The sequence below is a fragment of the Quercus lobata genome, chromosome 4 (genome assembly GCF_001633185.2).
Source record: "Quercus lobata isolate SW786 chromosome 4, ValleyOak3.0 Primary Assembly, whole genome shotgun sequence".
NCBI classification, from domain to species: domain Eukaryota; kingdom Viridiplantae; phylum Streptophyta; class Magnoliopsida; order Fagales; family Fagaceae; genus Quercus; species Quercus lobata.
In genome coordinates this window covers 53222797-53235620 of record NC_044907.1, presented here as the reverse complement: position 1 = coordinate 53235620, position 12824 = coordinate 53222797, and the positions used below count along the sequence as shown (strand labels likewise).

The following is a 12824-nucleotide window of genomic DNA, read 5'->3' as shown; positions in this document are numbered from 1 at the left end:
ATCTAAGTAACTACTTGACTAATTCACTAGGGTTAAACAGTCAGTGTGTTCAGGGGTCTAAACAAACAAACAGATAGGACCAAGACGTGGATTTCCATGCTCATTATTTGGGTTTGTCTTTTTAAGTTGTAACCAAGGCAATCAGAAGGTCTCAAAGGTCAACAAGAGCATCATTGGGTCTTTCTTGGGCCTTAATTTACATAAGAACATAAAGGAACTGCTGTATGCACTACAAAAAAATGGGGCTATCTCAGCGTTTTCAAAACCGCTGGGATAGCCCTAAAAAGCGTTGGGATAGGGTCAAAATTCCTATCCCGGCGTTTTTTTTCCCGGCGCTTCAAACCGCTGGCTTTTGAGTGTGGGGATAGGGTCACGCGGACCTGTACCAGCGCTTTTCAAAAGCGCTGGGATAGGTCCCGGCGCTTTCAAACCCTGTTCCGGCGTTTTTACTTGTGTTGGGACAACCTTTATGAAAATGTGAATATAACCTATACCAGCGTTTTTACTACTTGTGCCAGCGCTTCTAAAAGCGCTGGTATAGGTCATGGATGAATAAAATTTAAAAGGCCTATACCAGCACTTTCAAAAGCGCTAGCATAGGCGGTACCTATTCCAGCGCTCTCAAAAGCGCTGGGATAGGTCATTTTTAAAAAAATAATAATTTCCAAACCCTATTCCAGCGGTTTTCAAAGCGCTGGGATGGGTCATTTTTTTTTTTTTTAATTTTATATTTTTTGAGCACCTGTAATGTACCTACAATACATATTTTCCAATACCTATTTTATAGCAACGGTAATGAACCACAATTCATATTTTCCAATAGCAAATACAATAACACATTAAACCAAGAAACTAAATATATTTAATTACACCATATCTATAATTACATCCCAAATGTCTAGAATGTTATATATACACAAAATAAAACATCCCAAGTGTCTAGTATGTTATGAGGCGCACCTACACTACAATTTCACCATTGCACATTGAGTTTCAAAAATATAAGTCACAAAACAAACAATACTCCTAATAGAAAATACTCCACCTTTTCTCTCCAACAACCACCCACCACAGCATACTATATGTATTTACTTAGACAAAATACAAGAAATTGACAACAAATTGAACAACAATATGTTAACATTCACAAAACAAACAACACTCCCAATATATTCCACCTTTTCTCTCCATGCAAGCCACCTGCTTGCTCCTAAACAACAACCCACCACATTATTTTACAATTTAAGGGAATTAAGAAGTAGATCTTACTCACCCTTTAGCAATCCCAGTGTTTGCCCATGGAAAGAAGAATGTAAACTTCAAACAAGCTGCCACTCCTGCAAAAGAGAAATGACCATTGCTCACTACTATGATAACTTAAATGACGTAAATTAATCCAACTAGCTTTTAACATGCGCAATGTGCAAGATCATTTTATGTATTAATGAGCTTACTTTCAATATAAACTTAGTTCTCATGCTTCCACTACATGCATTCAAACCTAAATAATGGTAGCATATTTAAACATATAGTATCCAATATCCCCTAAAATTTTTAAACATCTCTTCAAATCACTTCATGTGTACTTCCCTCATTCCAAATGCACCACATCAAACACAGTGGGACAATTGTGCAACAAAGCTACCCTTTCCTTTTCCAACCCACCCCTTTCCAACATTCCATAAGGCACAACATGGTTTTAGGCATGAAACAGAACGTGCAAAACAAAGCAAACACCAATAATCTCTATAATTTCAATAGAGAAATAAAAGCAAATCACTAATTTTAAGAAACAGAGAGAAATAAATTGTAATTTATTAAAAAACCTACCCAACCTAGGGTAAAGTTTCTATATGTCACACACAATTAATAGAACTTCAAACACACAAATTCATAATTATCAAATAATTGATGCTAAGATGAACACATGTCATTCCAATAATCCAAACTCATAGGGAATCCTAAAAACAAATGTGGATAAACATAAACTCACTTATGTATTTTCACCTTAATTAAATTGTAGTTCAAGCTTTCCAAAATTTTGTGATGGAAGAAGGGAAATTTATCATACAATTTCATAACACAAAAACCATTATATGAGACTTCTGTGTCTAACTTATAAGCAATGACTAAAGAGTCCTAGGTTTAGTAGTAAACAGTTTAATGTTTTGTTTAGTTCAAATGATTTTAAATACTTAAGTGAATATAATTCCAATAATATCATAGAAATAGAAGAAGTCCAATAATATTCTTCAAGAGATAGTTAATTAAAAATTTTGAACACATAGTAATTTGAAATTTTGAACACATATAGTATAAGCGTTCATTCATAAATTCTAAATAATTTAAACTATAAGCTTCAGCAATTCCTAATTGGAAAATATAATGGATCAAGTATTGTCATTATAAAAAAAAAATTAAACTAAAATAACACAATGATGATAGTACAAGAGTGCTAAACTTTATTCAAGACGTATTATGTTGGCCATTATTGGTTTATAACTTTTATAAGTCACGTGGCATTTATGTGACACACCTCTATTAATTATTGTTAATAGCATATGGATTAAAAAAAAAAGGTTTGTAATTAAACCAATCTTCTTTTTTTTGGTTAAATAATTTAACCAATCTTAAAGCACAAGGTATGTGATTAAAACAATAGAGGTGAGAGAGTAGTTGTTGAATTATAGTTCATGCAAGTTGAGTAGTGAAGATTTCAATGTAGGGGATTTGCTACTCACAGTCACTTTTGGGCTCCCCGAACCTCTATCTGAGGATTGTGCAAGACTCTCAATATCCAACACAACCGTTACTGTTTTATCTATGGCTATAATGTCAGTCTGCAGAGTTAATCAAATATATGTATGTATTAGAGGTAAAAATAAATTGTCAATAAGAACTAGCTAGTAATCTGATACTCATACTGTCATGATTTATTATATTCAACAACCAGTAGGTTACAAGTTCTCTTTCTAAATCTTTATCTATATCTTAAGAGAATACCATATCAATTTTAACAAATTAAAAAACATAAAAACAAAATTTAAATCATTGTGGGAAAGGGAAGCTTTAGCCTGAACCCTCAACAGCTCATTATGAATCCAAAAGACAAGATAAGGCCACAACACACAAACACACATGCTAAAAAATTTCACCCCTTAATTTGAACCACCTCTGAAGTATAGGGTTTAAAATGTAATTTGCTCTAAGATTTATTGATATTTGTTGCCTATTTATTTCTCAATATGATAGACAACTTTTCTATAGTCTTTAGAAGTGATTGCAGTCACTTCTAAAGACTGCTTTAAACTATACTAATAATGGCTGTAATCACAAGAAATCCATTCATCTGAAACAATTTGGTGAAATAATTATTATGTATCATTAAAGGTAATGTATGAAACACAACCAACTTAACTAAACTAAGTCTTATACCAATTAATTAATTTAGGATAATCCTTTAATTAAAATGAAAGAAAATAGTATATTCTAAATGACATTTAATCATTAAAAAAAAAAAAGTGGAGTGGCATTTCAAGTATATGCTTTTCTTTTTATCTTAATCAAAGAAGTATCTTAAATAAATGTTATGTTCACTCCACTTTGAATGATATTTAATACCCCTTAAGCATACTAGATTTTTAAGGCTGCAGCAAGAAAAGCGAATGACAAAGAGAAAGATTAGTGACTTGTGATTTATCCACTAAAATTGGGGGGGGGGGGGAAGAGAGAGAGAGAAATACGTCAGAAAAAAGAATGATAATTTAAAATAGCTAGGTTGCCATTAATAGATCGGTAAGAGTTCGTGAAGTAAAGCATTTCAAGCATCTACACAATTTATAGACATGAAAAATTATAGTACTAGAACCAAAACAACCACCACCACAACATAACAATAATTTTATTTTTTTTGGATAGGTAACAACTTGACAATCAAAATTTAGATCTGATATGAAATCAAAAATCAGCATGAGTACCAAAGAGATTACAATAGATTCAGTAATATCACCCAATCAGACAGAAGGGCATACGGCAAATTTTCTAAGAAGAATGCCCGTGGTACAAAAAAGAAGCTTTGTTTTTTCACTCCTGAGATCACAAAATTAAAGCAAATATAAGTGATACAGTTGACATATATATATATATATATATATAAAACGTGAAAGGTACATTTTAATTGGCACTGCTAACATGATTACTACTTCAGTTTAGTCCTAAGTATACTGATGGTGATCAGTAACTCTCTCTGCTAGTTTATATACCCACACCAAACAAAACATCAAACACTTGATTCTATATACTATAAAGAACATCTCAGCCAAACACGTCAACATCAGATTACTAACAAAAGAAAAACCCAAAAAGAAAGACACATAAGGCAGGATTTGAAATCACAACTGAACTCCAAAACTGTATGTCTTTGAAAAAGATTTAAGATAAGTGAAATGGATTGTGTCAAACTATAGAATACTGAGAAAATAACAACAAAATGCAATCAAAGCAATATAAGATGATGCCTCTGATATTATAAGCACCATTAAAAACAATTAGTGGAGCAGGCATATAAACACCTTGCACTATCAAGACGGACTTGATAACCAACCAAAGAACCATCCTAACCTGGTGAAGGTTCACAACACTCATCAGCAACTCTTTCAGCCACAGAAATAGCCTACAATACAACATAGCAAATATAAACTACAGTTGCCAAGTAAGAAATAAAAGCCTGCCCTGTGTTTCAGTATAAAGCAATCTCAAAATTAAAATTATTTGCAGAAAATTATGCAACAATCTATCTCCTAATGATTAACATAGCAGTCTTATAACATAGTATCAACCAGTCCAGATTAAATATGTTTTTCGAGGATTAATAACAATAATCACACAAAGGATGGTTAACAAACAATGAGGATAATAAGTTAAATAGAGATAATATGTTTCCACTAGTGCATTTGCAGCTGTCATATTGCCTCATAATGCCCCTAAACAAGGCTCAAATAGATCTGCAAGGTAGAGCCAAGCAACCAAAGCCACCATCAAGACAATATTTGCAAGGGAAAATGACTACCAACTACACGATTTCAAGCAACAGGGTAATGATTTTAAGTGTAATAATCAGATAGATGAAATATTTTAAGTTATACCAATTTCCTTATATCAGAGAATCGAAATTAAAAAAAAAAAAAAATGTACAGAGGCATATTAACGATTTTTGATGTAAACCTTAGAGAAAATTTTTGTTAGCACTACTGCCACCTACAGTTCCTCCAAAATAGAGCAAACTTTAACCAAAATAAAAAATAAAAAGCCACAAAATGAACTAAACTTTAACCAAAACCAAAACTAAAACCCACACAATCAACCAATAGTTACACAAAAATATACACATAATCCAAACCAAACTTCAACCAAAATCAAAAATAAAAAACCAGAAATTTAACAACAAATATATATACAAATATTGCTACAAAATAGAAATGAGAGCTAGAGAGACTTACCTTGCTTTGTACAGAGGCAGATTAACGATTTCTAATGTAAACCTTAGAGAAAAATTTTGTTAGCACTACTGCCACCTACAGTTCCTCCAAAATAAAGCAAACTTTAACCAAAATCAAAAATAAAAAGCCACAAAATGAACTAAACTTTAACCAAAACCAAAATTAAAACCCATACAATCAACCAACAGTTACACAAAAATATACACATAACCCAAACCAAACTTCAACCAAAATCAAAAATAAAAAAACCAGAAATTTAACAAAAATATATATATACAAATATTGCTACAAAATAGAAATAAGAGCTAGAGAGACTTACCTTGCTTTGGGTAGGGTTTGTGGTTTTGGGTAATATTTTTGTGTTTGAAATTTTGGAAAAAAAATGGTGGGTTTTGAGTAAAGAAGAAGAGAGGAGGAGGGGAAATGGGTTAAGGAAGAGAGAGAGGGAGAGGGAGAGGGAGAGAAAATGTGGGTGAGAGGAAAACATCTGAAGCAAAGAAGAGGGAGAACAAAAACGAGAGGCCAAAGTTGTGGGAAGGTGAAAAAAATAAGTGGAAAGTCTGAAAATTTTTAAGTGGTACGAGGAACCTATCCCAGCGTTTTGGAGAGGCCTGTCCCAGCGCTTTTAAAAGCGCTGGGATAGGCCTCTTTTCATACAGGAACGGAGAGAAAGCGCTGGGACAGCTCATTCTCCATACGGAAATGGAGAGACCTGTCCCAGCGCTTCTAAAAGCGCTGGGACAGGTCATTCTTATAAGGATATGAGAAAGACCTGTCCCAGCGCTTTTAAAAGCGCTGGGGCAGGTCTTTCTCATTCTCCATAATGGAAATCAGTAACCCTATCCCAACGCTTTTGGGTTCCTATACCAGCGTTTTTGCAAAACGCCGCTATAGGCCTCCTATGGCAGCGCTTTGTAAAGCGCCAACAAAAAGCGCTGATATAGGCTTATCTATTACGGCGGTTTGTAAAAACGCCGGGAAAAAAACGCTGGGACAGGACGATTTTTTTGTAGTGATGCGATTTTGGTGTGGCTGTATGAGGGTTGAGTATTGACTGGGAACTAGGCTTTTGTTTGGGATGTTGGAAAGGATTGGGAAAAACATTGTGCTAGGCTTGAAGATGGCCATGCAACATAAAACCAAAGAGGTTTAATGCTTGATTGGCGGAGGTCAATAACTGAATGGATGGGGCAAGGTGAGTCATTGGTTTGTTCTTTCATGCTTGATTGGCTGAGGTCAATAACTGAATGGATGGGGCAAGGTGAGTCATTGGTCTGTTCTTTCATGCTTGATTGGCTGAGGTCAATTGCTTTTATTTTCCTTAAACATAAAAGAATGGTTCGTGCATTGTGATTTATTGTTTCATGCCCAATTAGTCTATTTCCTTATTGAATATTGATTAATAACTAGATGCTTGTTGTTGGATTGTATCTTTGATCACTGAGATGCTTTTTATAATTGAATATTCATTGTTTACATTGTTTATAAAAGCCCTTTTATCATTATTGCGTGACGAGTGACGACAACCAAATGTGAAATGGAAAAGTAAAATTGGAAAACTGGGAAAGAAAAAACTGCAAGAAGCGCTAACGGGAAAGTTGGAAACAAGTTACATGAATGGATTGACAGCAATACCACATTTATAAATCATAGATCCCCAGAACTTGGGAGTTTATTTGTGTTCTCCACAAAGAATAGCCACTCAGACACAGCAGTTAGCCGTATAGCAAAAGTCCTGTTTAAATAATAAGTTGGCTACAGCTAATGAAAGCCAAATTAACTGTTAAAAGGTCAAACTCTATAAGATCTTAGTAATCGTTAGTCATCAATCACCAGCATCATCCAGAACACTCCTGCGTAAAATCCAAATGGGAACAACTTAGAAGATAGGTCTTACTTGAAATTTGGTTGGCAGAACTTTGGAGTTCATTCTTATTCTCCATTAAGAACAATAGCTAGCCCCACATTACTGTCAGTAGTATTACAATGGTCCATTTGATACGCTGAAATTAACTGTTAAAGTCACCTCTAACTCGCCCAACACGCTAAAAAAAAGGGACCACTTTCCTTCCCAAGATACACATCATAATGGGGATGATCATCTCCTATATATAGGGAAAATGTATGCTTTCTTCCTCACCATTTATCACCAAAGCCATTGCCAAAGAACCCTCTTCGATTTGTATACAATGGCTTTAACACAGCAAAAAAAACTCATCACAGTCATGTTTTTTATTCTAGAGACTTTGATATCCCAAGCCATGTGCCGCACTTTGCTTGAAGACTCGCTTGCTGAGAGACATGAGCAATGGATGGATCAGTATGGACGCAGCTACAAAGATAGTGCAGAGAAGGAAAAGCGTTTCAAGATATTCAAGGACAACATAGAATATATAGACAAATTCAATAATGAAGGGAATCGCACTTTCAAGCTAAGTGCCAATGTATTTGCAGACTTAACCAATGAAGAATTTGTTGCCTCTCATACTGGATACAAGATTTCCTCCCAACCAAGTTCTCTCAAAGCAAAAAGTTTTAAGTATGAAAACCTTACAGAAATTCCAATGACCATGGATTGGAGAGAGAAAGGAGCCGTTACCTCCATAAAGGACCAAGGCCGTTGTGGTAAGAGGATCACAGTACCCAACACTCATAAGTTTGGCTTCAATTCCCGTAATTATTGTTCTCACAAAAATATATCACTTATAATTGATTCTTATACACGCAGGATGTTGCTGGGCCTTTTCAGCAGTGGCAGCCGTAGAAGGGATCACCCAAATCAAAACTGGCAGCTTGATCTCTTTGTCTGAGCAACAACTACTGGACTGTGCTGTGGAAGGCAATCAGGGCTGCAACGGTGGTTGGATGGATAATGCTTTTAGATATATAATAAAAAACCAAGGACTCTCTACTGAAGAAAAATACCCATATGAGACCATGCAAGGAACTTGTGACCATGAAAAGGAATCTATTTATGCAGCTCAGATAAGTGCATTTGAAGATGTACCTACCAATAATGAGGAGGCGTTACTACAGGCTGTGGCCAACCAACCAGTTTCAATTGCCCTCGATGGTTCTGGTCAAAACTTTCAATTCTATAAAAGCGGAGTTTTCATGGAAGAGTGTGGGACTCATTTAACACATGCCGTTACTGCAATTGGGTATGGAACAAGTGATGATGGTACCAAGTACTGGTTAATGAAGAATTCTTGGGGCACCCGTTGGGGTGAGAATGGCTACATGAGGATTCAGAGAGACACCGGTGCTCCAGAAGGTCTTTGTGGCCTGGCCCAGAAAGCGTCCTATCCTGTTGCTTAGATACTCCAATGGTGACATATCAAGTCAACTATGGCTATGATACTTATAAGTATTGCTCTCTCTTTCACTATATCTATGTTAAATTTGTTACGGCCGTGATAATGCCTGTACTGCTTCTTGCAACTTCAAAATATGAATGTTGTAATAAATAAACTTGTTAGCTACTGCTAGAATTAAGTAATGTAATGATAGCTTATAAAAATCTCAACATTTCTTTCACTATATGTATGTTAAATTTGTTACGGCTGTGAAAATGCATGTGCTACTACTTGTAACGTCAAAATATGAACGTTGTAATAAATGAACCTAACAGGTACTGATATTTAAGTAACATAATGATAGCACTCTTCAGAATTTGACATATTAAAGTGGTCATGAGACCTAAGTTAGGTCTTTGATAATTCGGTAGTCAGGGTGGAAAAATCTGAACATTGTAATAAATAAACTTGACAGCTACATCTTCAGAATTTGGCATATTAAAGTGGTCATGAGACCTAAAGTATGGGACATAGGGTTGGAGGGAGGGGGGCAAGGGGGCTGCCCCTGAACTTTCAAATTTTTTAACTAATAATATTATAATGACCTGAAATACTTTATTTGCCCCCTAACACAAACTAAAAAATACCAAAAAAAAAATCTCAATTCATGGTACCTTTCCTAGTAGACTTCTACTCCTACTACGATTCTATATATAAAACCAATAGTTCCCACTTAGTAATGATTAAAAAAAAAAATCTCTACATTAATTCATTGAATAGTAGTCTGAACACAAAAGCTTGATGGACTAGACAAAAACGTACTACAAGTCTACAACTATAATATAAAACCGTAGGCTCCACTTGATAATGATTAAAAAAAATAAAAAATAACAACCTTGCTACACCTACACAGAATAGAAATCAGTACTAGCATAGAACTCTAAAATAAATAAATAAATAAATAAAAATTTATCTTCATTCCAATCTCTTTCTTTGGACCTAGAGTTTCTGTGGAGTTTTTAAAAGCATTCAAGTTGAGTTTTAAGTCATACTTTCAAATATTCACAGGTATGTATACTCTTAATACTTTTGCTTTGAATTTTTTTTTTTTTTTTTTTTTTTTTAAGAATCAAATTATATGTTTAAACTGTTTATAGGTTAGGGTCACGCCTTAACGGGTTTGGGCCATAAACGGGTTGACCCAAAAGCGAAACAATAAGAACCGTGTCAGAAGGAAGTCAATCCATTTGACCCTCAATAGACACGTTTGACATGTCAATTTATTTGTGTCAATCCGAAATGACTTATTTAACACAATCCATTTTACTCGTATAACAAATAAATATTTATTTTATTTTAGATTTGTCAAATGTCTTTATATCCAACCTATATTTTAAACTTAAGAAGAAAAGTGAGTAATTACAATTCTAAAAAAATAAATTCAAAAGAATAATTATGGTGATCATTTCTATTGGACGCACAGGTAAATGAAAGCAGATTTATGATGTATTTGAAAAGTCAGTTGGAAGTAGGAACAATAGAAAAAGATACTTCAAATGCATTTTCAAATACAAATTTTATGATTTTTTTTAAGAGACGTGCTACCTTAATAATATTTCACAACAAATTATAGGTGATTAGTTGTTGTTGGCTCTAACTTCTAATTTGAACTTACCATTGAATTTTTTTTTTTACCCCACCAATAATAACCCGTAATAACTTGTAACTTGCAACTTAGGATTTATTGTAAAATGTTGTAAATATATCATTTCTCTTTTTTTAAGAATACTAAAAAAATTGAACAATATTAGATGGTATCTCAAATTTATCCGCCAATATTTGGAAAATATAAAAATATATTAAAGCAATAAATATTGTTACCACAAAATATATTTGCTAGTGTTTCAAGAATTATCATATTGGGTATCTAAAAAAAATCATATTGGGGAGGGTGTGCAGTGTGGCACACGTTGTGATGATAAGAATATACATGGTGTTGTGAATGTTGAATTTCGTTTAACGGAAAACATAAAACATATAAAACTTACTGCGATTAATTGAGATTGAGGTTATAAGTACTAGTTCCTGATAATTAAGTTCAATATTTAACTACCCCATTCCTATTCCCATTCCCTTTCTCTTGCGTGTCTATGTGTGTTTATTTCTTAAAAAATATATATATATATATATATAATTACTCAAGAAAAAAAGTTCAATATCTAATTAGTTAAGGATTTCCAAACCATTCTTTTCAACATTTAGTATAGCATGTCTTGTTGTAATGGAGAAACGGTATACCATCTTTTGATTCATTCACTGCATGGTTGCTCATGAAAGGGCATTTATCGGATATTTGGAACATGGTTCCTTTGTGTTTAATGTGGATTATTTGAATGGCGCATAACATTGCACTTTTGAGGATGTGGAGTTTATGGATAATCCATTGCTAGCAACTTTCTCTAGTTCCTTATTCAAGTGACTAGGGAATTTAGTAAACCTTAAGGGCAACTGACCCAGCTTGCAAAAACCAATTGCAAAGTAATCCAGGGAGATCCAAATTCAATCTGAACATAATGCAATTGATTTTTAATTTTTAATTTTAAATATTTAAAGTAAGCAATTGAGTTAATTGGACACCACTTGATCAAGGCCCATGACACCATAAGACCAAATGTTGGGTGAGCATGGTAGGGATTTCAACCGAAACTCGGGGAGACAATAACTGAAGTTTTGTTGTGTCAAATTCGGCAGTTTTCAAAAGACAGATATGAACTAATAGCTAAAACAATAAATACAAATTTTGAACCAATTTTACTAATGGCTCATAGGTTTTCTAAATGAATCGGTGATATAGACCTGTTTTGGTAACATTGCTTGTAGTCTGTAGGTGCCTCCCATCCCTTCTCTGCTTCGCATCATACATTGAAGATCAGGCATCTAATTCTAACCAACAATTGTTATATGTGCACAAAGTCCTGGACTTGCTGGTGGAGGTGGCCATATAAGGGATGCCCTTGGGCCTTTGCATTCTCCTCCAAATTCAATTTGTTGAAAACTCGAAATTGAAATTGATGCCAGCTCTGTAATTAGCTTGCTCACCAATAATGATTCCTCAAATGCTAATATGCATCTATTGTTGATGATTGCAAGACCTTGCCGAATTAAATTCCCCACTAGAGGATCAACCACTGCTTTTGAGAGGCCAACTCTTGTGCTGATTCTCTCGCAAATATGGCTGTCCATCTACAACAAAACTTCCTTATTTTGGATACTCCACTTGTGGAGTTGGATTTACTTTTGATGTATGACCTTACTAGTCTGGGATGTAATAGACCTTGTATTGATATTGCCTCTATGACAAGCTGACTTTCGTGTTATATATCTATCCTTATTACCAAAAATGTGGAATGTCCATAGGTGGCAAAACCTAATTCCTTAAATTTTAAGATATAGGATTATTAAGAGCATTTGCATTAGACTATTTAAATTTTTCCGTATATATTAGTGTAAGTATTTTTTTTTTTTTTTTTTTTTTTTTACACAAACACTTTGCAAAAACACCCATATCAAATTATATATTATACACTATTTTTTTTAAATAATTATTTTTTATTCATTTTTTATTATTTCATCTACCCGTGTCAAAACTCTCTCTCTCTCTCTCTGTGGACATCAAAGAAAGTCAAGGGAAGAGAGAGAGAGACTGACAAGGGTGAGAGATAAGAGAGGAGAGAGAAAAAAGATTAAAATAATAAAATAGCAAGCTACAATAATCGTGCAAATATTTACTTCATTACTTGTTTACTTTAGCAATAATATATATGTACAGTGTTATAAATAGACTGATGTAAGTAGTTTTTGAATAAAAATTTGTAAAACCACCACTTATCATTATAGATTTTAATATCATTCTTTAAGACTTATTGGACTTCTTCTAGGCTACACACACACACACCTTTCCCCTCTGCTTCCACATTGATATATTAAAAGAATATATACGAATATCAATGTTCCCATGCAATCTAAGAGT

General features: G+C 33.9%; 1 protein-coding gene and 1 long non-coding RNA gene across 2 annotated transcripts; one reads left to right on the top strand and one right to left on the bottom strand.

The window, feature by feature from the left end:
- Positions 1-963: 963 nt before the first annotated feature.
- On the bottom strand, positions 964-4923 carry LOC115983360. The gene is made up of 3 exons (XR_004090034.1): positions 4621-4923; positions 2742-2787; positions 964-1337 (listed from the first exon to the last, which is right to left on the bottom strand). It is a non-coding gene; the product is annotated as an uncharacterized LOC115983360 (long non-coding RNA).
- Positions 4924-7379: 2456 nt separating this feature from the next.
- Positions 7380-9048, top strand: LOC115983992 (ervatamin-B-like). Its single transcript, XM_031106868.1, has 2 exons — positions 7380-8123; positions 8227-9048. The coding sequence occupies exons 1-2, from the start codon at positions 7619-7621 to the stop codon at positions 8814-8816; spliced, it is 1095 nt and encodes a 364-aa protein (XP_030962728.1). The 5' UTR covers positions 7380-7618; the 3' UTR covers positions 8817-9048.
- The last annotated feature ends 3776 nt before the right edge of the window (positions 9049-12824 follow it).